The sequence below is a fragment of the Phytophthora sojae genome (genome assembly GCF_000149755.1).
Source record: "Phytophthora sojae unplaced genomic scaffold PHYSOscaffold_13, whole genome shotgun sequence".
Classification (NCBI taxonomy): domain Eukaryota; phylum Oomycota; class Peronosporomycetes; order Peronosporales; family Peronosporaceae; genus Phytophthora; species Phytophthora sojae.
In genome coordinates, this window is record NW_009258127.1 from 1,425,885 (window position 1) to 1,449,043 (window position 23,159).

Sequence of the window (23,159 nt, forward strand, 5' to 3'; positions counted from 1 at the left end):
CTTACTCTTCATCATTGGGCTTGTGCTTCTTGTGCGACTTCTTCTTCTTCTTCTTCTTCTTGTCCTTCTTGTCCTTCTTGGACGAGGACTCGCCCTCCTCGGCGTCCTCCTCGTCCGAGTCCTTGCCGCTGAGCTCCTCGTCGCTGTAGTCGCTCGACTCGCTGCCGGACTCGCCGGGGCCGAAGTCCGAGTCCTCCTCGTCCTCGTCGTCTTCGATCTCGCCCTCCTCCGGTCCCAACTCCTCTAAATACTCGTTGAAGTCGCGCTTCTTGGAGCCGGCGGGGGCGCCGGCGCCGTGCGACTCCTTGAGGTTGCGGATGCGCAGCTTCTTGGAAGTCAGGAACTGGCTCAGCTCCGGGAACTCGCGCCGGTCGATGGCCGAGAAAATGTACTCGCGCGCCGCCTCGCCGCCCACGGACTTGCAGCTCACCAGCAGGTCGAAGTTGCGACTCGCTGAGGAGCCGCTCTGGCCGGCGTAGCGCTGGAACTCGATGTAGTCGATCTCCTCGTAGCGGATGAAGGTCGTGGGCTTGTGGATGAACATGAACGACTTCTCCAGCGGGAACAGCACGCCGCTCTGGGCCTTGACGGCGCACTTGACGGCGCGGTCGCCGCTGTGCGTCTTGAACTTGCCTGACGTGTAGACCTTCTTGCCGATGATGAACTTGAACAGCGTGGCCACGATCTGGGGCAGCGCGCCAGACATGCGCTCGTGGATGTTGCCGTTGTACTTCTTGATCTCCTCGGCCGACATGTTGACGTCGATGTGCACGTCGTTCTTGCTGAGTTGCAGCACCAGGTGCGGGTAGCCCTGCTTGCCCTGGCGGATGGGCTCCTCGAGACTGATGACAAAGGCCGTGTTGAGGCCGTTGGGCAGCTCCAGCAGGAAGCAGCGGTTGATATTCGAGTACATGATCTTGTAGTCGAACGTCTTGCCGTGCATGCGCAGGAACGAGCCGTAGATCTCGACGCCGTAGCGACCGCGCGGGGTGAGGAAGGTGCCGATGGACTCGTCCAGGTCCACGATGCTCTTCCCCATGACGCTGCGGATGTTGGCCTTCTCCAGCACCTGCTGGCGGAACTCCTCGGCCGTCACCACCTCGTCCTCCCCGTCGCCGGGCGGCAGGTACAGCCGCATCTCCACGAGCGTCTCCTCGTCGCCGGCCACCGTGTCGTCCTCGTGGAACTGCAGCTCCACCTCGTTCTTACCGGGCAGTGCGCACTGCGAGATCTGCTCGAGCGGCAGCTCCATGACGCTGGCGTTGGACGTGCGGAAGTTGAGGTTGGGGCCCTCGAACTTCATGTCGCCCCAGTTGCCGCCGCCCGCCGCCACCTTCTCCTGCTCCAGCTCGCGGTCGAAGTGGCTCTCCACGTGGCTCTTGAGCTGCTGCACGTCCTGCGCCTTGAGCCCCGTGAAGCGCACGTACTTGCCGCCCTTCTGGTAGACCTTGAGGTGGTGCGTCTTGGGCCCCACGGGCGTCCACAGCAGCGTCACGATGTCGTCCTTCAGCAGCTTCTTCTGGCTCTCGGTCGTGCGGCTGCGCCACAGCAGGCCAGAGGCGGACAGCACCAGCACGCCGGCGCTGTGGCCCCAGAACACGTTGCTCAGCGTCGTGTCCGACATGGTCGAGGCAATAGGTGGTGTTCCCGCGGTTTCCAGTGACTGACTGCGCGGGTCTGAAGTAACATGGAGTGGTCCACTCACGTGTGCTTTCTTGAGACTTAAGAAAAGGCAACACCAGACAGCCAATCACAAGACGCGAGGTCGGCTTCAACTTGTTGTTGCCTTTGTCTGCACGTTTTCAAATGATTTCAATTACCTTATACAACGAGGTGGTTCTCGTACTGTATGAACTACTCAATCTAAGGCATCTGACGCTGTCTACAGTAACTACTGCCTTGTTTGAATCGCATTCCTTGCCTGTTCACTCTAGGGTCTGCGAGTACTCGCTGCTGAGCGGCAACTTCTTCACGTTGCGAGTAGCGTACTTGGTCCTCATGTGCGACGTACTCCTTCAGAATTTTTTTCCCGCCTCGCACCTTGACGTTGACCTTGTTTCTGGCGGTGCCCAAGATTTCCACAGCTTCGTACAGGCGGTGCTTCATTGGCAATGCATTGCATGCAATGAATCATTGCAATGTCGAACATCTCGCTCACAAAAGTGAAGGGGCATTTCTTGGCCAGCAGTGCAGCCTCTTTGCTCAAACCCCGAGTGGCCACCACCTTTAAGGCGGCGGGGACATCTTCGTAGTAGCACTTAGCAATGAGCAGCTCCATCACATTGGGCAGAACCCGACCGGCAGCAAACTCAAGCGCGACGACCGCCTCTTATTCATCGCACCTCGTGGCACGTAATTCTGCCTCGCGATCCAGACCGATTTCCATCGCTAGTTTCAGCGCTTGCAGTACTTTACTGTCGCCGCAGCCCGTTTGGTCCTCGTTCGATAACCCTTTGTACAATTTGACATGAACATGTCCATTGCCTTATCGTCCAAACTCTTCAGCGACAACATCATCGCTTCCTTCCACATTCCATGATCGATCGCTGACTTGTAATCTTCGGCGGCCTTGTAGGAACCACGGTTGGTCGCCACGACCATGGCTTCCTCGCGAAACCCATACTCGGCACAAGTTGCAATGGCGTCCGCTGCAAAATAATAGTGGCACTTGCTCGCCTTCAACGCTTTTATCATGAAATAGTCTTCGTTGCACTTGTTTAGGAGGATCTTAGCCTCGTTGCGGAAGTTGTATTGACTCGACAGTCGTACTAAGTAAGGCGTCAGGAACTTGAGCATCTGTGTGCTTGCTCGCTAGAGTCTCTGATTCCTTGTGCAAACGATGCTTAAGAGCGGTATTGAACGCTTGGGGAACGCTCCCAGTATCGCAGTTCTCAGCCACAATCTTCGACAAGTCGCGACGTCCGTACTTGAGGACAATCATAAGAACGTCGGCACCAATTGACACAACCCGTGTCGACCAAGATGCTGATCTCCTCATCTAGTCCATTCTCCAGAGCAATTTCCAGAGTGTGCCCAACATGAATCCCAGGGCAGGCGGAAGCCACGAGCATAGTCATCTCACGCCAGTTTTTCTTGAACGCGTCGACGATGGTGAGTTTGTTGGCTTTTGCCGCCAGAGCCATCGCTATCTCTCGCCTGTGGCATCTAACCGCCGTGTTTAGTGTCTCCCTGACGAGGTCAGCCGAGCATTTTCTCGATCACAAGCTGGATGGTGTCGGAAGCGACGGCCTTGTCCGCCGATTTGGTTGCAAGGGTGGGGGTCTCGAGCATCGATCACATGGCTAGCGCCTTGATGTCGTCAGGAATGGGGCAGCCATCACACCACGAAGAAAACCTCGGGGTGCTTGCGTTGTGAACAAGATGTCAAAGCCAAAATGACAGATCGACGCAATTCGACTTCTACGCTTGATAGATCGCCCCCCCCCCCCTGTCAATTCACATCAATCGTCCGATGCGCCGCCCAAAACTTCTTCATTACCAAATTTTAACCAACAATGGAGAAACCCCAGCTCCTTCTCGGCGTCAGGCTGACACTCGAACCACGACTACAGGGTCTTCCACACGCCATTGAACTCGTTAGCGATTTTCTTCTCCCCATGACGATCGACTCCGCCGTTTACAACGATCTACAGCGTGTTGTCCAGATCTACGGGTCTTCGCGTCAATGGACGTGCAGAGCTATGGACGGCGCTGCAGGCAAAGGGCGACTGGGCATCCTGCAACGGCTTCATGCTGAACGAAGCGAAGGATGCACCACTGATGCGCTGTTTAATGCAGCCATTAACGGCCACGTCGAAGTGATGGAATGGCTCATCAAAACGTTTTTAGAAGTCGACAACTCAACAGGAAACCCGGCTCTAGCTATTGGCACTAGACCTGGAGAAGTGGTCAACATCGCCGAAAGTCTTAGACGTCGATACGGCTCGTCACACCTGAAATCTACGGTGGAAGCAGCCGCGGCAACAAATTGTTATCACGTCATGACCCCCGCGTGATTTCAGTGTGAGCAGATAGCAGTTGCCAATGGGCACGATTGGGTGACGAATTTGCTGCTCTCGAGAACTTCCGACACAACGGACGCAACTCTGGCGATGGAGATGCCATCAACGAGCACCGTTTCTTCAGCATTCGGATGATCATGCATCGAGGAAACCCGTTCGACGCTATTCGCGTATTCCGTGCTGCAGCAGCGAATGGCTCTACTGAAATTGTTGACTTACTTATCCCTGAAAGCGACCCCGCAAGTATCAGTGCCGCAATGGCAACAGCAGTGAGCCGCGGTTTTCATGACGTCTTGGCTTTTGTACTGAGGAGAGGCCAGTCGGAGGACCCGGAATTCTGCTTGATGAAAGCCGCGCTAGAAGGTCAACGTGCGTCTATCGATGAGCTGCTCAACACCTGGGGAATCTAGCTTTTCAAAGCGAAGCGACGCAGAGTCGAGGCGCTGGTCCTTCACATGTAAGCGCCCCAGCACGCAGAGCGACCAAGCTCAGCATTAGAGGTACAATACGGATAATGCGAACATGTTATCTTCTTTCGTTTCTTCGATAAGCCGCCTACAGTGCAAGTTGGAAGCTTCCATGTGGAAGACCAGCGCCTCGACTCCGCTTCGCTTTGGAAAGTTAGATTTCCCAGGTGTTGAGCAGCTCGTTGATAGATCCGACGCTTGAAAGCGGCAACTGGCCGCACCGCGATCACGGCTAAGACCTACGAGTGGTTCGCCAACAAGGGTCTTCAAGTACCAGGAAGCGATCGGCCTCTTCTTCAGCCACCGGATCGAGTGGCCTCTCATAGGCCACGCCTGGGGATGCCGCTGAGACCGGATGCACTGCTGCCGGAGAGGCAATTTAGCCTTATCAAGTCCTGCAACGTGCGTTGATCACTGCCGCGTATTGATGTGGGATCGCCCACAAGCAACTAAGGACTCCGATTTCAAACACCGACGTTTGGTTGCAGAGTGATGGTCTCATAGTTGAAGTTGCCGTCCTCAACTTGAGGCCGCAGATCATCTGCCAAATGCCGTGCAAATTGCAGGGCAGCCGCTCGATCAAAGAGAGCCCTGCGACCTCGTGTGGTGAATCACCCACCCTGAGGTATCATACTGCGGTGTTGCCTGAGCTCCAGCTTTCGCGCAAGGGCCTCTTCGGTGGAGCTCGACCTCGACCTCAGCATACCGGGAAGCTTAGCAGAACCGCCCGACTCGCAATGCCCCGATTTGCCGTGGATGCCGGCGGGTGCAGACTGCTCAGCAGTGTACCTAGGAATCCAGGTTTCGCAGGCCGGTAGACTGCACAAAGCGCCCGAAAGCATCTGAGACGAAACCTGGCCGATGAGTCCTCGCGCGTTCTGTGCCCGGCGGTCTGGTGGCCAACCCGGCCTGTCTTTCAGCAAGCCGCCTTCCTCCCAGCCTCCCTCCGGGCGACCAGCTTCTCGGTGGTCGCTTTGTGTTGCTGCTCCACGAGCCCATGAAATGGTGCGCGACTACCGGGAGGCAGATGGCGCGTTCTCTCCAAGCAGCACTCGGCAACAACAAGAGTGGCGGCGGCGGGTTGGTTGGCTGGTCGCGCAAGACTCCGCCAGCGAAGACCATTCATCACACGATGCAAGTCAAGGCGCCGCGAAGCCAGCTGGTGAAACCCAAAGCAATCAAGCCATCTCAGCACGCGGAGAAGGGCCAAGCAAGGGCGGTTGAAGGGGAACCGTTGCGCCGGGCGACTCTGCGTGACTGCCAATTGACGCCGAACGGCAACAGCGAAGAAGCGTGCTCCAGCAGCGCAGTGGTCGACCTCGATCCATTCCTCTACGTAGCGACTTGAGCTATTATATCCACACAGCCGTCGGCTGCAGTTGCAAGCGAGGGTCATTCGGCGCAATGCTCAGCGTTGACGTGAACATCGCACACTTCCGAAAAGTAGGATACCCCCGGCCGTGACCTCTCGGCGGTTCTCGTTCCTGCAAGTCAAACGTGGCAATGGCGACTCCGAGGCCAGGCAACGCGGCGGCGGGGGGGGAGCCATGCTCGCGATCGCGCAGCCTCCCGCGCCGACTTAACAGCGAGCCGTCTGGCCGGGCGTCATGCCGCTCGTCGCGTGACGTCTAACGACGCGGTTCCATGCGGCGGCGGACACCCCGAAAGCCTCGAGGCTCGAGTGGAGCGACTTGCTCAGCTCAGCATTCACCATTGCGCACTAATGACCGCAAGGGACATGCGTGTCGAAGACGGTGCATGAAGGGCATCAACCTCCGGCTCCTGTCGCGCAGGACGGGCCAGCCCAGGCGGTGGCTGCGCTGCACAGGAGTGTTCTGTTTGAACTGCTCGCCATCCTCTCTCTCCTCTCTCTTCTCCCCATTCCCGAGTCTTCCCGCTGCCGCGCACTCGCTCGCTCCTTTATCGTCTCGGTATCGATGTGGAAGCTCGCTGTCACCGGCTCGCTGGCGCTGCTGGCGTCGCTCGCCCAGGCCCAGATCCGCGACGGCGACGAGATCTGCGTCATGAGCGACTCGAACGCGTGCGCCGTGGACGACCTCACCACGTCGGCGCTCGACAGCAGCACCGTCATCTACCCGGGCGGCGACACGCGCTGCGCCTTCGACGACTTCAGCAACTCGAGCGTCGACTTCAGCACGAACGCGACCTACTTCTTCCAGGTCTTCCCGGCCCCGGAGCAGAGCAAGAAGAAGCTCATGCTGTACTTCCAGGGCGGCGGCGCCTGCATCGACGACCTCACGTGCTCCTTCGGCCTGCAGTGCATGTACGAGACCTTCAGCCCGAACGCCAAGCCGCTGAGCACGGGCGTGCTCAACCGCTCCAACGACGAGAACCTCTTCAACGACTACAACATCGTGCACCTGCCCTACTGCACGGGCGACCTGCACATCGGCAGCCACGTCGAGACCATCGCCGACAGCGCGCTCTACTCACTGCTGAACATGCCCGAGTGCCTGGGCCACAACATGACCCTGCACCAGGTGGGCTACAACAACACCAAGGCCGTGCTGGACTGGGCCGTCGAGAACTTCCCCAACCCGGAGGAGATCATCATCAGCGGCTCCAGCGCCGGTGCTCTTGGCGCTCAGGCGCTCAGTGCGCTCGTGGCCGACACGTGGGAGGTCGAGGAGAACAACATCCGCTACTCGGTCTTCGGCGACAGCTACGTCGGCGTGCTGCCCAGCGACTACACGGCCGGCAAGCTCATCTCGTACTACGGCTCGTGCGACCTGGACCTCAAGGCGACGGCCAAGCTCTGGGACCAGTGCGAGGACAACGAGCTCACTGTGGCCGAGATGATGTCGTACATGATCGAGGACGTGCCGGCCGCGCAGTGGCTCTTCCTCAACAGCATGTACGACAAGACCCAGCGCTACTTCTACGAGCTGGTGAACCAAGGCATTCTCGGCTACCCGTTCACGGACCTCATCAGCGGCGAGGACTTCTACTCGGTGCGTTGACTGTCGGTCCTTGCTTCAATTAGTATGAGCTGCTTTAACTCACTTGTTTTTGCTTTCAATTGATTTGCTACAGAACATGACGGCGATCATCGACGTGTACAAGAACATCAGCGACCAGGTCTCGACCTTCTACGTCAACAGCACCCAGCACGTGTACCTGACCGTGAACGACTACTACCACAACGCCACTCGCAGCCCCGGTGGCGAGTACCTGGGCGACTTCCTCAAGGACTGGTTGGTGACCAACTCGTCCATTGACGCCGCCGCCTCGGCTGCTTCGCTGTCTGCCAGCGGCAGCACGGCGGGTTCGTCTACGTCGTCTTCGGAGGAGTCGGCTGCCGCGAGCCTGAACGGCGCGCTGTCGCTCACCGTGGCGGCCGTGGTCATCTCGATGCTTATCCAGTAAGGGGTCCTGAGCTCAATATCAGCAGGATCGCAGTTTTGAACACGAAAACCTTATTAGTACTAATAGACGCTAGTGCGAGTACCCATCGTCGCTTTCGATGAGCTCCTCGTATTGATGCACAACCAGGTGAAAGCCCAGCAACGAAGACCTTAACAACTTTTGAGGATCACCCGGCACATGTGTAGAAATTCAGGAACATCTATTGCTTGCTTTCTGCAACATCGCATCATCAACACCACGACGCCAACGCTGGAGGCGCTACGGAGCATAATAATAGTGTGTCGATATGTGCGCGAAGTTGATCTGCGCTCCGAAGACGCCCTGCAGCACCAGTGTCGACACGAACAGCGCGAGAATCAAGATGAGCGGCAGCAGCAGCTGCTCCGTCCGGTGCAAGAACGGAAGCGCTAACGGGGAGCAAGCAAAATACAGGAAGCGATCTCGTTAGTTTCCCTCAAAATCCAAGAGTATCAGCACAGCGATACTAGCGTACCCATATATCCGAGGAAGGTGATGTACATGTAGAATCCCCAACCAAGCGAGTACAGCAGGTTGCCGAACAGCAGACTCACGAACGAGTGCGACGCCAACATCGGAGCCAACAGGAACTACACCGTATACGAGATAAAACAACTTTAGTAAAAACAATCCAACATCCAAGCTCATCTATCTCTCCATACCTGCAACACATAGAGGAACAGGAACATGATGAAGAACGAGTTGCAGTGGATGTCGAATGCGAACTGCCACTCCACTCGCTGCTCCACATACAGCGCGTCTCCCATGCCATGGCTGCATCGAACAAAGGAATGTCGAAGCACCGTCAGCCCTCATAATAACAAAAAGTATCCAAGTCCTGACTGTACCTGTTCCTCTGCCGTAGGTGGTGGTTGGCGATCCACCAGCAGAGCGTGGAGATGACGAGGCCGAAGCCGATCCACTCGACCACCACCGCGTGGAACAGCAGCGACGCGTACTTGGCGGCGCTGTCCACGCGGAAGGCGATGGCCCAGGCGACGGTGGCGACCAGCAGGAAGGCGAACTGGATGACGGCGAAGGCCGGGTCGTCCCGCGCCCAGCGGTTCTTGGTCTGCTTGCGGTAGTACGCGCTCTTGTAGACCTTGGCGGGCTGCACGCAGAGCGTCACCATCTGGTAGAACGTGGCGTCCAGGTCCATCTGCCGGTAGTCCACCACGCGCGCGAAGTACTCGGGGAAGGCCGAGCACGAGCGGAAGACGTCGGCGCCGCTGCGCTTGCTCTTCTTCTTGTGCAGGCGCCCGCTGTCGGAGGACAGGACGTACTTCATGTCGATGCTTGTGCTGCTGGCGCTCGACGGCTGCAGGAGCCCCTCGGGCGCCGGCGTCAGGGGCGACAGCATCGCGGCGAGCAAGGGGGTCGCTTGATCGAATGCGGAATTGTAACAGGAATGTGACCGTTGTTACCCGGGTAAGTACGAGGTAGAATCTTCATTTGTCAGAGTGGTGATCGAATCGGTGCACGTTTTCAAAATCTGTGCACGTAAGTTGGGATGAAGTTGAAGTTGACTTGGCCCTCTTGCAGTTGGCTCTGACAATAATGATCGGCTCGTATTTACTATTATGTAGCTTAATGCAGTTGAAGACAGCGCATTATACTACAGCGACATGGAGAAGGCGCTGCCGTGGGCTGCAGCGACGCCCACGTAGCCTTGCAGCGTGCGCAGCTGGGCGAAGAAGTGCTCGAGGTTGAGGGCGCTGGCTGGGTCTCCTCCAGGAACGTGCACCCCCTTCGGAATGAGGAACGGGGCCACGTCGAAGGCCCGGACGCTCGCTATCTGGGCTGTAGCAGACGCGCTGACGCTCACGAGACTCAGCGCGCCGGTGTCGCGGCGCTGTAGCAACTGGTGGGCGAGATTCAAAGACGCCGCGGTCAGAGTCGAGTCGCCGTGTGCATCACACACCACGAGCTTCACGATCTGCTGGTACATGCGCGCCAGCCACGCCGAGCTCTCCACGACGTTGGCGAACTTCTGGGGCGCAGCGATCACGCGCACTCGGAGCTGCGCCGAGTTGGCGCTGGCCAGCCACTGCGCCAGTCTCGGGAAGAAGGCGGCGCACGTGGTCTCCATGTACCGGAGGCTCTTCTCCGTCACCACGAAGACAGGGCCGAGAGCAACCGCAGTGCGCAGCAACTCGATGGCTTCTTCCTCCACGGATGTCAGAGCCTGCTGCAGGTATCGGTCCTGCAGGTACAATGTCTTCGCAGCCTCCAGGCAGGACCTGGTGGGCTGCAGCCCGACGCGCTTCGCCAGGAACGACATGGGCGCCAGAACGTCCTCGAACGAGAAGACGAACGTATTCATTTGGTTGGTTTTAGTGCTGGACATGGGGCTGGGGACTGCCGACAACGGCGGGTAGCACGGGATGGTCTGCTGGGAGGGGGCGACAGCTTGCATCGTTAGTTGAGAGGAGCGGAAGTGAGCTGGAGCGAGCAAATTCAAGAATGACATGGTATTGATACTTTAGTCGGGTACAGCGTGGGAGCTGCACGACATCCGAGTAATGGCAACTGCAACTTTTCTAGCGCAGATGCACCATCATTCACCATGCGTGAAATGGCTACATTTTTTCTAGTCGCACTGCGAGTTGCAGTGCAGCTTACCTTTAACCTCATGCTAGTGCCTCGCGCAGACCCGCCATGGACTGCGCGATCGCTGCGTCGATGTCTTCGCTGTCGCTTCTATTCCGTCCTGCGTCCACACTCCTCCTCCTTCTCACGCTTGGTACTGCCTTTGGAGCAGAAGATCCCTTGTCCTCGTTACGCTGCCTTGGTGCGCACATCGCGTCTAGGCGGCGCTTATAGCGCTCTGCACCTTTTGCCGTCTCCTGTTGCCTCAGTGTGCGTACGTCACGACACACTGGACGTCGGGCGGCAAACGTCTTGGCCATTCCTGTGAGGGGCACGCCTGGTCTTGGCGCCCCCGTGAAGGCCATCCCTTTCGGAACGGAATTCGAGCGGCCCAGGTGGCCCCGCGCTCTGGACTGTAGACGGCTAGTGCTCTTTGCAGCGTCACCCACTGCACGAACAGGGTCTCTCCATCCTTCCTCGTGCACTGACGGCTTTCGGGCAATTTCGTGTAGGTCAATGGGAGGAACGAGAGGTTTGGCCGTGTCGTGGTTGGCTTCAACTTTTTGTTCAGGTTGACACGCTGCCGGGAACTGGAGTCGGAGCTTCTGCAGCTCCTCCAGCGCAAACAGAAGCTGCGCTTGACGCTCGCGCTCTCGAGCGTCCTGAAGTTGCTTCTCGATATCCTCCCGCTGCTGAGCATTACGGCCATGACCTCTAGAATTCGAGCGGACTGATGCCTCTTCCTTCTTCACGTTGTCTCCCAAAGACGTAGGGGTGCTAGGTGCAATTTTGGTGTCGATCCCGAGCGCTGTCACTTGCTGAATCATCACTCGCCGCTCTTCCTCCGTCATGTTCGTTGACTGCAGTCGATCCACGCAGTAACGGCGAATGTGAACTCGAGCAATTGAGTCCCTTAGAAGTTGCTCCACTGACGGTCGAAGCTCTGGCCTGGTACTGAGCATCGATCCAATAAGCGTCGGCAATCGAGAACTTGTGATGATCCCTCCCTTTTGGATCGGTTGATAGTCACCGTGGCAGATCTTGTTCAGCAGATGCGGAGTCGTGCTTGCCATGAACGGAGGTCTGCCGGTACACAACTCGTAGAGCACGCAGCCAAGAGCCCACACGTCCGAGCTGAAGCTGTACTCCTTGCCTTCGAGCACTTCTGGTGCCATGTACAGCGGCGTTCCGATGACAGTAGCGGCCGCGTCACCACTGGCGAGCTTTCTCGCTATCCCCAAATCGCCCAGTACCAGATATCCAGCATTCGAGAGAAATACGTTGGCCGTCTTCACATCACGGTGCAACACGCGCTGCTGATGCATGTGGTGCAGACCCAGCGCTAGCTGAACAAACCAGTACCAGATCTTGTCTTCGTCTAGGCAAAGCGGCTGCTTCCCGTCTGCCCGATAGGCCGCTTTGAGGTAGTTACGCAGGTCACCCCCTGAGCAGTATTCCATCACAATGTGCTGCTGGCGGAGCGGAGAGGGCCCCACGAATGACTTCAGCAGTCGAATGAGATTCGGATGCCTGAGCTTCTTCATCAAATCCACCTCCACACCGGACGACTTCTCTCGACCGGGAGCTGCAAATGCCTTCTTCTTAGATTGATGAACGCGATGGATTTGCTTGACGCACACAAGACGACCGCCAGGCTTCTTCTCGCGCATGAGAAACACGCGACCAAACGAGCCTTCGCCCAGCAATTTAACTCTGTTGGTGGCGGCCAGATGCACGGGTGAGACTCGAGTAGGCTAGAGAATGCCCGGTCACAAACTCACCTTGAGTAGCCATCCATGGTCTCCGTTCATTAAATTAAATACACGGCTGCAGCGCTAAACGTCACTAAGAAGCAAAATCAGGAATAGCACCTCCGTTGAAACGCGTCTCGGTTTACAGCCACACCCCACCATCGCCATCTTCCTCCATTTCTTCATCGTCAACGTCGTACTGGGCCATCGACTTCTGCTCCTTGTGCTTGGGGGTATGGCGCGGAGAGTCGTGCGAGTACGAGGTGCGTTGAACGGAAGCACGACGGTTGCGGTCGCCATTTACATGAGTTGATTGTTCGTCGCGGCCATGAAAAACCTTATGAAGCGACGACCGAAGCTGCTGCATCACACCGGTGTCTTCAATCTCGTCGGCCCCAGGATCCGACGCCACTGAAGACCTCCAGCTGGCCGGACCACTTTGCATAGATGACCGTCGCCGCTCGATCTCCAGCTCCTCTCGCACACGATCCAGCTCGCTCTGCACTTCCGCAAATTCTTGCGCTTTCTGCTTTTCCAACTTGATCGAGCGCTGCTTCGAGTGCTGCGCTGCAAGTCGTAAGCACTGCTCCATCTCTTGAACTGCAGCTCGCAACTTATCTGCTTCCTGCTTGGCCGCCTCCAACTCCGATTGCAGTTCCTCCTGCTTCTTGTCTGCCGTCGGATCGATCGCTAGAGGCTCAAACTTACGCAGGTGGTCAAGTTGCGGTAGTCCGATACGCTCGTGCAGCTCATTAATCAGTCCGATCTTCTGCGCTTCCCGCGGCGAGCCACCCTTCACGTCGACCAGAGGTGCTCGGTAGTGCTGGTACGTCTTGTAGGAGGACCCAGTGACGTTGTTCGGTCCTTCGTGCTCCCCATCCTCATCTGCGTAGTCATCAACTTCCCCCGTCACGTCGTTGAAGCCTCCACGACTGCTTCCACTGGCCTCCGACTCCTCCTCTTTTGCCTTCGCCTCCGCCGCCTTCCGGGCCCGTCGACTGCTCACGACCCTCTTCAAGCGCACTCGGATCTTGGCCAGCAGCGCCAGTTGGTTCAGCTTCTCCTTCATGTCTCGGTTGTCCTGCTGCATCTTGGTCACGAGCTCCCTCTTCTCCGTCAGCGACCTGTCGCGATTCTGCTGCGACTCGTGGTACGCCGCCGCCAGCGCCTGCTGACTCGAGTCCTTGGCCAGCACCTCGTTCGTCCACTCGGACAGCCCCTCGGCGCGCTGCAGCAGCGCCAGAGCCTTGGTCTTGACGATGTCCTGCAGGTGCGGGGCCGCCTGCCGCCGCCCGATCTCGATCAGCGTCTGCCCCGCGCGGATGTAGGCGTCGATGGCGGTGTGCGGCATCTGTCTGCGCTCGCTGTCGATGGCGTACTGGGCCACGCGCACGGCCTCCTCGTAGTCGGGGCCCAGCAGCTGCGCCGCAGTGAGACGCAGCACCTCGCCCTGCTCGGGAGACATTGGCGTCGGTTGCGCAGCTCTCGGGGGCTCCACAGACGTCGGGAACAATGCTGGAGGCTCGCAGTCGTCGGACGATGAGCGACTCATGATGGTCACGGGCGGAGCGGCCGAGAAACAGGCGGACGCGCGACGCACAGGCTCATAGTCGCTGCCGACAGCAACTGGGACGCGCTGGCGAACGGGAACTGCGCTCTGCACGGGGCTGGACGGAACTTCAGGCCACGAGAAAGACGCGGCGGGTGCTACAGGAGGAGGCGGCGCTGGTGCAGCGGCTGGAAGGCGCTTGCCCTCGCGCAGAGCCCGCAGCCGCGCCTCCAAGTCCATTCGCCCAGCGCTCATGCTGCTGGTTATGGTAGAATATCATCAAATCTCCGACCGCACTTAAGATGATAGGTATACAAATCCCCAGTCAAGTGCGGTCGGAGCATAACAGTATTACCCTACCCCTTCCCAAAGTGTTATGCATACACAGTCCAAGATAGATTAGTCGTCCCGTTTGCTCATTGGTCGGAGCCTTGGGATGGCTGGCACGGAGCGAGCGTAGCGAGCCCCCGCCTGCGGTTTGACAGTCCGTGTGCGTAGCACGCGGCTGCAAACCCAGGACCCAGCAGTGCTCTACCTAGCAAGCGGAGGCGACGCGTGCGAGCCGCAGCGGGTGTAGGGTTTTGGCCCAGCGAGCGCAGCGAGCCTTTAGGGGTTTTAGGTTCGCGCGTAGCGCGTAGCTGGGTGATAGTTAAAGGTGACCCCCCTCCTATCCGCATGTTTTGTGTACGAGTCGGAGAAAGTCGGAGGGTCGGAGGTTTTTGGGTATGGTTCTCAGGAATTGACAAGCGAAGGAAAATCCAGAGTAACCCAAAGGGGTACATTCGACGTAACCTGTAACCTGTAAAGTGCTCATTTTGATACACTTGCGAGCTAGGGGGCAAAAGACGATACAGTAAAGTGCGTCGATAAGGAACGGGCGACATTTTATATTCTACGACAAGACATGAATCCTCGCTTGTACCCATTGAGTGCCAAATGTACTGAAATAGTTATATGATTCTACCAATCATTCGGTCCCGTTTAACATTCCGCCAATCACAGTTCCGAAACCGAGCCTCAAGAGGAATCTACAGGTCACGAGAGGGAATCATGAGGATCGCTGTAAGCGCGGGAATCGCGCCAGGTACATGTCTGCGTGCCTCATTAACCAAATTTCGCTCTGCTGCTCACAACTGCATGGTGACCGCCACTTCCAGTCCGTTCCAGACGCGGCCAAGCTTCAGTCGCTGCTAATCTGTCATCACCGTCGTGATCTACCGGGTGCAACCTATGCTGAGCTGGCTGCGTGGGCTCAAGGCGAGACTTTGGTCGCGAAGTCCGACATGAACTACATATTGCAGTAAATCAGTGCATTTGCTGTCTGCATGTGACGAGTCAAACCTTTAATTCTCAATATACCTTTTTCTTTTAATGTATATCAGGCGTTCCTTATCGACGCACTTTAATGTATATTACTCAGGTTACGATTTTCTCTCTGAGGGTACTAACGGTTGTACCCCTACGTTACGGTCTTGTCGCCCACTATTAATATTTGCCTCTGCTGAAGAGCAGCATCATTGCTACAGCTGACAGTGCCCCACCTGGTGCTTCTCGGAGGCAGGTACATTGCACTGCACTGGCATGACGCGCAAAGCGTCTCTGTGCTTCTCAAATGCAACTCGCGGTAGCGGCTTCGTGAACACGTCCGTCACGTTGTCTGCGCTAGCAACCTTCTGCACTTCAATGTCGTGACTGTCTTGCTTCTCACGGATGAAGTGATGTCTGATATCTATGTGCTTGGTTCTTGAGTGAAACTCAGGATTCTTGGCTAACTTCAACGCACTCGCGTTGTCTACAAAGACATCAGTAGCCTCAGGCAAATCCTTGCTCATCTGTCTAAGATGAATGATCTCTTGCACTAGCATACTCAGCGCTATATACTCTGCCTCAGTGGTGTGCAACGCCACAGACTTTTCGGCTTGGCTGCACCACGACACTACACTCTCTCCAAGTATCGTCACGTATCCAGCGATCGAGTGTCGATCGGGGTGACTTGCAAAATCTGCGTCACTAAACGCAATCATCTTTAACTGCTAAGGGCAACCAACATGCTTGGTTTCGCCCAGCACTAGACCGTAGTCTTCTGTCTGCTTACGATATCTTAGGATAGTCTGCTCGCCAATGAGCGATGCCAGGATTTGCAAAGAACTGGCTACACTCTCGCACTGCGAAAGCAATATTGGGTCTGGTCCCGAGCATCAGCTACATTAGTGAACCAACTACAACTCTATACGGCTTGCCCCGCATGAGCTCAGCTTCATCTGGGTCATTAGCACACAGCTCTTTCGATAACAGCAGCTCTGTCTTGCTAGGAATGCGTACTCCATTACACGAACTCATACCAAATTTCTCTAGAACTTGGCTAGTGTACTTGTGCTGTGAGATTCTCATCTCTCTCTCTCTTTCTCTCTCTTTGCTCTGTTCCTTTCGATCTCCCAGCCTAGAATATAGCGGATAGGACCAAGGTCCTTCATCTTGAAGCGCGACCGAAGCATTTCTTTGAAGTCATTCACAATAGTCTTGGTGGGCGCAAACAGTATTAGGTCGTCCACGTAGATAGAGATAAAGCAAGGCGCTCCATCAATGAACTTGACTCCAACACATGCTTTGGACTTCAACATGGTGAAGCCATTTTGCTCCAGCCACTCTCGCAGCAGGTGATACCACACTCTCGGGGCTTGCCCGTAGAGTGATCGCTTGAGTCTGCAGACAAAGCTCTCTTTGCCGGGAACGACGAATCCTTCTGGTTGCTCCATAAAGAGAACTTCATCAAGCTGACCATCCAGGAAAGCAGTCGTTACATCCATTTGCTCAACTTCATAATCCATCATAGCAGAATAAGCCAGCAGGAACCGCAGAGCTTCAAAGCGAACCACAGGTGCAAACACTTCTAGCCAATCGACTCTGTACTCCTGCAAATAGTCCTTTATTACTAGCCGAGCCTTGTACCGCTCAATGGAGCCGTCTGCTCGATACTTCACTCTCAGCACCCATAGGCTCTGCAACACCTTCCTGCCTGGAGTACGTGGGACTAACTCCCAAGTCTGGTTCTCCAGCTGTGAATTGTACTCTGTACCTGTTGCCTTCTTCCACTGCATGGACTCCTCAGTCTCCATGGCATCTGCCAATGTAGCAGGCTCTTCAACCACTTTTGCGGACATCACGATGGCTTCTGAGTGCCACTTTTGCATAACACTCTTCACAAAGTCTTTCTGTGCTTCCTCTTCGCACGACTCAATCTCTTTAGCCATCAGGACGAAGTAACTCATTCACCTCGGAGGCTGGCGTCGACGTCCGCTTCTAGTGGTTGTCGAACACGGCTCAATTCGAGTCATAATGCAGTCACTTGAACTCTCATTGCCACTGTTCTTCACTTCCACTAATCCTCGCTTTCGACTGTTGACCGTGCCTTCAATGCTACTCGCCTCTGGACGAGCTGCTGCCTTTTTGTTTTCCTCCAGGTTAATTTGGTCAGTTGCCCGATCTTCATGCACTTTGTGCTGTACTGCACGATCAACTGGATGTACTGCATGATCTGCATGCTGCGCTCCGACAGCACTTGCCGTTCTTGCACGCTTTGCTGGCGGTGCTCTGCTGTCGACGCTCTGCTCTGCAGTACTTTGAATAGCCCCACCTCTTGCTAAACCCTCAGCACTTGGGTTTGAGAGCACACTGGCTCCCTACCGATGCTTCTCTTGCCTTGGATCGACCCCGTTTCTGCTATTCACGCTGATCGGGCGTGGGGTCTCAAAGCTACTTCGCCGCCATCCCGAATATGCTGGCTAGCATCTGTCATGGTGTCGGTTTGAGCTTCGACACCTTGATGCATGCTGCTCCGTGGTGCATCTTCTGCAACGGTGCAACGGTGCCTCTCCTGCTTCTCGCAGAAGTCCTCCCACAAGCCCTTGGCGTCCAGCTTGAGCTTGAGCCGGCTGTACCAACCGTTGAAGTCGCTGTTCTTGTCGTCGAGCACAGGACCGGCAAATCTCCTCTTGTTTGATCTCTTCTCCTCCGTCTTGCTGGCTGGGAAGGCTGACCGGCAGCTAGAATCTCCTTCGAGTCTTTAACCACTTGCGAGCTAGGGGGCAAAAGACGATATATTACTCAGGTTACGATTTTCTCTCTGAGGGTACTAACGGTTGTACCCCTAGGTTACGGTCTTGTCGCCCACTACTTACTTGTCTCTGCTGAAGAGCAGCATCATTGCTACAGCGTGACTATCACGCTCTCCGCAAGTGATACATCTCAGGGTCGTGGTCCACGACTCGTGGGTCGCTCTATCGGTGGTGCCTGGGACCCGACTCGAGCTGGCACCTTCCTCACTACACCAACGCCGTCGCTTTTGCCGCAGATCTTGACTGAATGCGCCGCCACCCATGCGTAGTCGTGCGTTTGCGTAGTGGACACGACTCTCCTCCACCGGACCGTATGCTCTTTCAGCGCGCTCCACAGCAGGTTGAACGCTAACTTGAACCAGTTTCTGTCAGAATCAATACGTGAGAATCAGTACGTTTACACGCTATTTAAATTGAGGATAACCGATACTTTAGCCCGCTATGTAGCAGGTACGAGGTTACATAACCCTCCCCGTACCCCCTTATCTGAGGCGTACCCGCCTCAATGAGGGCTTTCACGACTTTCGGGCATTTCAAGATTATTTTTGCCCAAAAGTCGTGTAACCTTTTTTGTGGGTGGGTGAGGCAGGACGGTTACGAGACACGGGTAACGCCGAAAGGAGGACCATGACGGCCGTGACGACCAGGGGCGGATCTTCAGTCAAAATGGGGGACGCATGCCCCCCCCCCCATTTTTTTTTGAGATTTTGACCCGATTTTGCCGATTTCAGCTGGATTGCGACCATTTACCCCAGCCCCGCCCCATATTTTTTCCTGCCATCCCTTTTTTCAAAGCCAAGATCCGCCCCTGGTGACGACCGTCGTCGAGAAGGAAGGCGCTGGCCAATGGTGACTTCTGTGGCTTCTACGCCGACGTGTGCGCGCAGCTGGAGGCCATAGGGAAACTCGTGGAGATCACGAACGCCGACGGCCAATTCTACTCGATGCTGCAGGTGAACAAAGTGGCGGGCCTATTCCCGGTGATGCGGTCCGGGGTATGACGGCCCCGAGAGGTAGTGTCCCGAGTGGGAACGGTGGCCACCGTCTCGGGCACGGTCGTGTCCGTCCTCCGATCGTCCGTCAGTCGACATGTGAACTACTTCTCGAGGATCAGCTATTCGAGAATCTTTGCATTTGACTTTGTTGTATTTCATCCGTTCCTTACCTGTCTGTACCGTCCTACTTCGTTCTCGCAACAGCAGCCGTCCCTTCCAGGGCGACTCGCGACAGTGGCGCCGTCAGTTGAAGACCCAAGGTAGGTCGTTCGTCGGTGGGAAACTGACCAGCACTGGGAGCAGGAGCAACAACTAGTTGTTTCTACGGCAAATTCACGACTGACCAAAATACCCGGCACGGAGCACTTCTCTCCGCGCTCCCTCTTGCTTCCCCTCAACTTGAGCGTCGGCACGCCGCCGCCCTTGAACCCATGGTCACCTCCTTTCACCCCTCCGCCCTTGGCTCACGTCAAGGCTCACGCCCTGGGCCACGCAGCGCTCGTGACCTCCAGCCTGTCTCCTCACGTCGCCGCCTACTCGCGGAACACGCCACTGCTTCCATCGCGACTCCTCGCTCACGCAACTAGCCCGCCGCCAGCTATTCCTCGCTAAAGTTCGATGACTGCTCAGTCAGCTCATCCTAGCAGCAGCAGCAGCCCCAAGTCGAGAGTGGATTTGGCGTCGGAGAGCGCAAGTGGGCCACTCTCGGGGGTCGGGCAGGCGACTCTCTAAGGGGGCTGGAAAGATATTTTATCTTGATTAAAGTGAGAAAACGGACGCAGGATCATGGCGAATGAAGACCAGCGTGCGCGCGACTGGAGCGGCAGCACGAGTGCCAGTAGGAACAAGACCAAGTTGGAGTGGAGACTACAAACGTGACAAGGCGACAATCAACGTGAGAAGGCAGGCTGAAGAACCGCAACACTACGACGCTCGTAGTCCCTCAAGAATCGTAAACCATGCATCGGAGCATGCATGTTGGTTCCGGGGTGGGTGCTGGATCCCAAGCGAAGCGTATGATGGAGATGTGATAGCTGGCAGGAGTGGCTGCCTGCTGGGGCAAGAACGAAGCCACGAGCAAACAAAGAGGCACAGGTGGAAACACGAGGAGGAGGAGCTGCAGAAACTGAACAGGCGTGTGGAGGAGGCCACAAAATGAACCGTAGCAAAGACGATAGCTGAGCTGCGCACGAATGCATTGCTGGAGATGCGACTGACAGATATGGCGGAGAAAGCTGCGAAACGGGCTGTAGCACGACATTTTGCTGATTTGCGCGCGAAAGCACTATTGGAGTCGCAAGGAAGGTAGAATCTCAAATGGATCGTATACAGAACGGGCCTGGTATTTTATTTGAGTTTTTGTATGCTTTTGGTAAGGTGAAAACGCATGTTCTAGCGGAAGTGAGCGGTTGCGAAGTCGCGTAGCCGCAGCAAACCCGCGCGGTATTTGCGGAGGCGGGGCCAGCGCCGAGCATTCCAGCGGGCGGACACGTTGCCGCAACTCGGAGTTAGTTTTCTTTATGCGGGTGTCTGGGGGTGCAACCCCCATAATGCCTAGCATGCATGAAACCCGACCACAGATCAGGTCCGTTCTGTATCTGACCACAACGATAGGTTACCGAGAGCTCTGCTCGGACGAACCACGAGAGAAGCAAGCTGATGCAGACGAGCTCAAGAAGAAACAAGGACTCATCGCGTGGCGTGAAATTCTGAATTACAAGAAAATCAAGGTGCGCAACATTCAGTGCGCGAATGACAAGGTGCGAGTACAATTCCATCGCAGCTACTGGGCAGCTGGGGGTCGTGGTCCTACGTCTACAAGACCTCCGCTGAGAAGCAAGGTTCTCGAAACCGAACTGCAGCAGGAACACTACTCCGGCGACTACGATGGTGAACCCGTGTGTCCAACTAAGTGGGTTGGACTACAATCATGACAAGGAACGAGCTGGCAAGACCACGAATGGCGACAACGACCCCGCGTGAGCTTTGGCGATGATGGAACTCTTCGTCTAGGTCATTGACTTACTGGTCGGATAGTTGTGTTGCATAGGTTGCATATTTTCTTTTCTTTTGGGCGCCTGCCGCGGTCTAGTATCCTAGTGGTACGAGCACCGTAGGCGGAGATGCAGCTGTGCGCGTCTCCGGGAGTAGGTGGCCGACTAAACCGCAACAAATTCAAATTCAAAAGCAACCCCAAGTCTATTTGTCCAGGCTCATTTTGCTCAGCGGACCTTCCCGAGCCCACGCGCGAGCAGAACGGTTCGTAGCTCTGACGCATCCAGTCGGCGGCGGCTAGCTGCCAGCGGGAGCTCGAGGGGGACTCACGCCTGATCAAACAAGACGAAGCACGAGTCGACCGAGTTCGTCAAAGGCAAGAGGGCGACTTCCGCTTTCTCGGTGCCCTCTTCAGGGCGGGGATGGCGGAGGCGTCGGTGCTGCCTCGCTGTGTGGAGATGCTTCTAGACATCCGAAAGAATCTCGAGTGCGACTTCGAGCTTTCGTACCCGCTAGGAAAACCCGACGAGACGAACATTGCGGCACTGTGCGAGCTCTTGGAGTCGGCTGGCAAGCGGTTGGAGTCCCACGACAAAGGCTCTCGGGTAGTCTAGTACTTCTGGGTGCTGAAGGGGGTATTCGTTGGTACTGGGACGGCCCGAGTGCCGTCTACAATTGCGGCTCGAGTCGAAACTCTGGTTGACCTGCGCTCGAAAGGATGGGACGTCAAGGAGATTGAGAAGAGAGAGGGGGGGCTTGCAGAGATTAATCAAGTTGTTGGACGAAAACGAGGGCGAACAGAAAAAGCATGGATAAGTGTTGCTTACACCATTAAACGAGGGCGAACAGAATAAGCATGGTTAATTGTTGCTGACACCATTTCCGAGTCGTTCTGCTCAAATGCTAGATTCAAAACAATCACTCGAAAAAAGGGCAGTATACACAACCCAAAATGCTCGAGTCAAAACAAGCATCTCCTTTTTCAAAACGATCACTGTACCCTATATTTGGTACACTTGTTTGCCTGCTTGCATGTCTTTCATCAGAATTGCGTCGGCGATAAACGCGAAGGTGTGATGGATGCACTTGCTGCACAGAGCAAGAGTCACAACCTCAGGGAAGATCACGTTGGCGGCGTGGAGGAGAAACGCTGAACGGTGCACTGCGATCTTTGTACCCTCGGGAACACTCAAGATACTGCTCCTGTTGGCCGCCATGTACCTCTTCACCGCCGCCTTGTACACGGAGAAGACGTTCTCAATGCCGTTGAGCATGGGTGAGTAAGGGCCTAGACGCAAGCACTCAGCCCCCGCAAACTCCGCTTCCTCACATACGTCCTCCACGTTCATGTGGCATGGAGCGTTGTCTAGCACAACAATGACATTGCTCAACGGCCCCTCGCGTAGCTTGATCGCGCAGCAGCGCGCGCACGGTTTCGTTCGCTGCCTCGCTGTCGAACGAGCCGAAGCGTCCTTCGTGGTACTCCACGCCATCGCGCGAGATGCACGCGATGACGTGGATGTTCTTGCTCTTGGACGACGTACCCATGTCCACTGCGCGCCGCCCCGCTTTGCTCCACCCCTAATTGCGGCTGATCCAGATGTTAAAGTTGGTTTCGTCGAGATAGAGAATCTTCCTCTCAGCCGCCACATACTGCAGCAGCTTCATCGCGAACTCCTGCCTCTTCACCTTGTTTACCGAAACGTTCCGGTAGTTGTTGTCTCTGTGCGTCTTCTTGGCCGTGAAGCAGCGTGCCTCTAAGTTTGCGCGCACCGTCTCGATCCCTACACGAACGCTAAATTCGTCAAACAGATGGGTACGCATCTCCTGCAAGGTTAGATTGCAGTTCTCGAGCAGTCACTCCTCTAGGAAGTCAATGTGGTGGCTCTGCAGTTTGCGATTGTAGGCCCCTCCTCTCATGTCCTTCTGCGGCATGAAGTCTCCCGTTTGCTTTGCTTGTTGAACCCACCGCCGAGCAGTCACCAGATGAACCCCATTGTGTAGGGCAATCAGCCTCCAGTTCTCCCCCTCATCGGTAGCGGCCAGAACCCGAGCGCGCTCTGCGTCCGTGTAGGTTTTCCCCATCGCACAAGTGTGACAATACGGACGTGATCGTTTAGAAAATGGTATTGATCGTTTTGAATCGAGTATTGTCTCGAATATTCTCGAAGTGTATCCATAAGTATACGTCAAGGTATACGTGTATCCTACCTGTACTTTTTTGAGTGATTCTTTTGAATCTAGCATTTGACTAGAACGACTCGGAAATGG

General features: G+C 56.0%; 8 protein-coding genes across 8 annotated transcripts; 2 read left to right on the forward strand and 6 right to left on the reverse strand.

The window, feature by feature from the left end:
* Position 1: 1 nt before the first annotated feature.
* On the reverse strand, positions 2-1,657 carry PHYSODRAFT_348389 (hypothetical protein; the record flags this gene model as incomplete). Its single annotated transcript, XM_009539523.1, has 1 exon — positions 2-1,657. Exon 1 carries the CDS (start codon positions 1,622-1,624, stop codon positions 2-4), a length of 1,623 nt encoding a protein of 540 aa, XP_009537818.1. The 5' UTR covers positions 1,625-1,657.
* A 1,960-nt stretch (positions 1,658-3,617) lies between these two features.
* On the forward strand, positions 3,618-7,876 carry PHYSODRAFT_341213 (hypothetical protein; the record flags this gene model as incomplete). The annotated part of the gene is made up of 5 exons (XM_009539524.1): positions 3,618-3,965; positions 4,082-4,391; positions 5,356-5,801; positions 6,241-7,461; positions 7,544-7,876. The coding sequence occupies 5 exons, from the start codon at positions 3,618-3,620 to the stop codon at positions 7,874-7,876; spliced, it is 2,658 nt and encodes an 885-aa protein (XP_009537819.1).
* A 258-nt stretch (positions 7,877-8,134) lies between these two features.
* Positions 8,135-9,254, reverse strand: PHYSODRAFT_565867 (hypothetical protein; the record flags this gene model as incomplete). The annotated part of the gene is made up of 4 exons (XM_009539525.1): positions 8,135-8,283; positions 8,370-8,484; positions 8,557-8,668; positions 8,743-9,254. The coding sequence occupies 4 exons, from the start codon at positions 9,252-9,254 to the stop codon at positions 8,135-8,137; spliced, it is 888 nt and encodes a 295-aa protein (XP_009537820.1).
* A 255-nt stretch (positions 9,255-9,509) lies between these two features.
* On the reverse strand, positions 9,510-10,310 carry PHYSODRAFT_341215 (hypothetical protein; the record flags this gene model as incomplete). Its single annotated transcript, XM_009539526.1, has 1 exon — positions 9,510-10,310. The coding sequence occupies one exon, from the start codon at positions 10,308-10,310 to the stop codon at positions 9,510-9,512; it is 801 nt and encodes a 266-aa protein (XP_009537821.1).
* Positions 10,311-11,265: 955 nt separating this feature from the next.
* On the reverse strand, positions 11,266-12,198 carry PHYSODRAFT_375111 (hypothetical protein; the record flags this gene model as incomplete). Its single annotated transcript, XM_009539527.1, has 1 exon — positions 11,266-12,198. A coding segment is annotated over one exon (933 nt), but the record flags the coding sequence as incomplete, so codon positions are not given.
* Positions 12,199-12,397: 199 nt separating this feature from the next.
* Positions 12,398-14,032, reverse strand: PHYSODRAFT_443321 (hypothetical protein; the record flags this gene model as incomplete). Its single annotated transcript, XM_009539528.1, has 1 exon — positions 12,398-14,032. A coding segment is annotated over one exon (1,635 nt), but the record flags the coding sequence as incomplete, so codon positions are not given.
* A 4,493-nt stretch (positions 14,033-18,525) lies between these two features.
* Positions 18,526-21,502, forward strand: PHYSODRAFT_341219 (hypothetical protein; the record flags this gene model as incomplete). The annotated part of the gene is made up of 4 exons (XM_009539529.1): positions 18,526-18,534; positions 18,735-18,893; positions 20,474-20,809; positions 21,176-21,502. 4 exons carry the CDS (start codon positions 18,526-18,528, stop codon positions 21,500-21,502), a joined length of 831 nt encoding a protein of 276 aa, XP_009537824.1.
* Positions 21,503-21,889: 387 nt separating this feature from the next.
* On the reverse strand, positions 21,890-22,973 carry PHYSODRAFT_341220 (hypothetical protein; the record flags this gene model as incomplete). Its single annotated transcript, XM_009539530.1, has 4 exons — positions 21,890-22,294; positions 22,320-22,469; positions 22,539-22,683; positions 22,750-22,973. 4 exons carry the CDS (start codon positions 22,971-22,973, stop codon positions 21,890-21,892), a joined length of 924 nt encoding a protein of 307 aa, XP_009537825.1.
* Between the last annotated feature and the right edge of the window lie 186 nt (positions 22,974-23,159).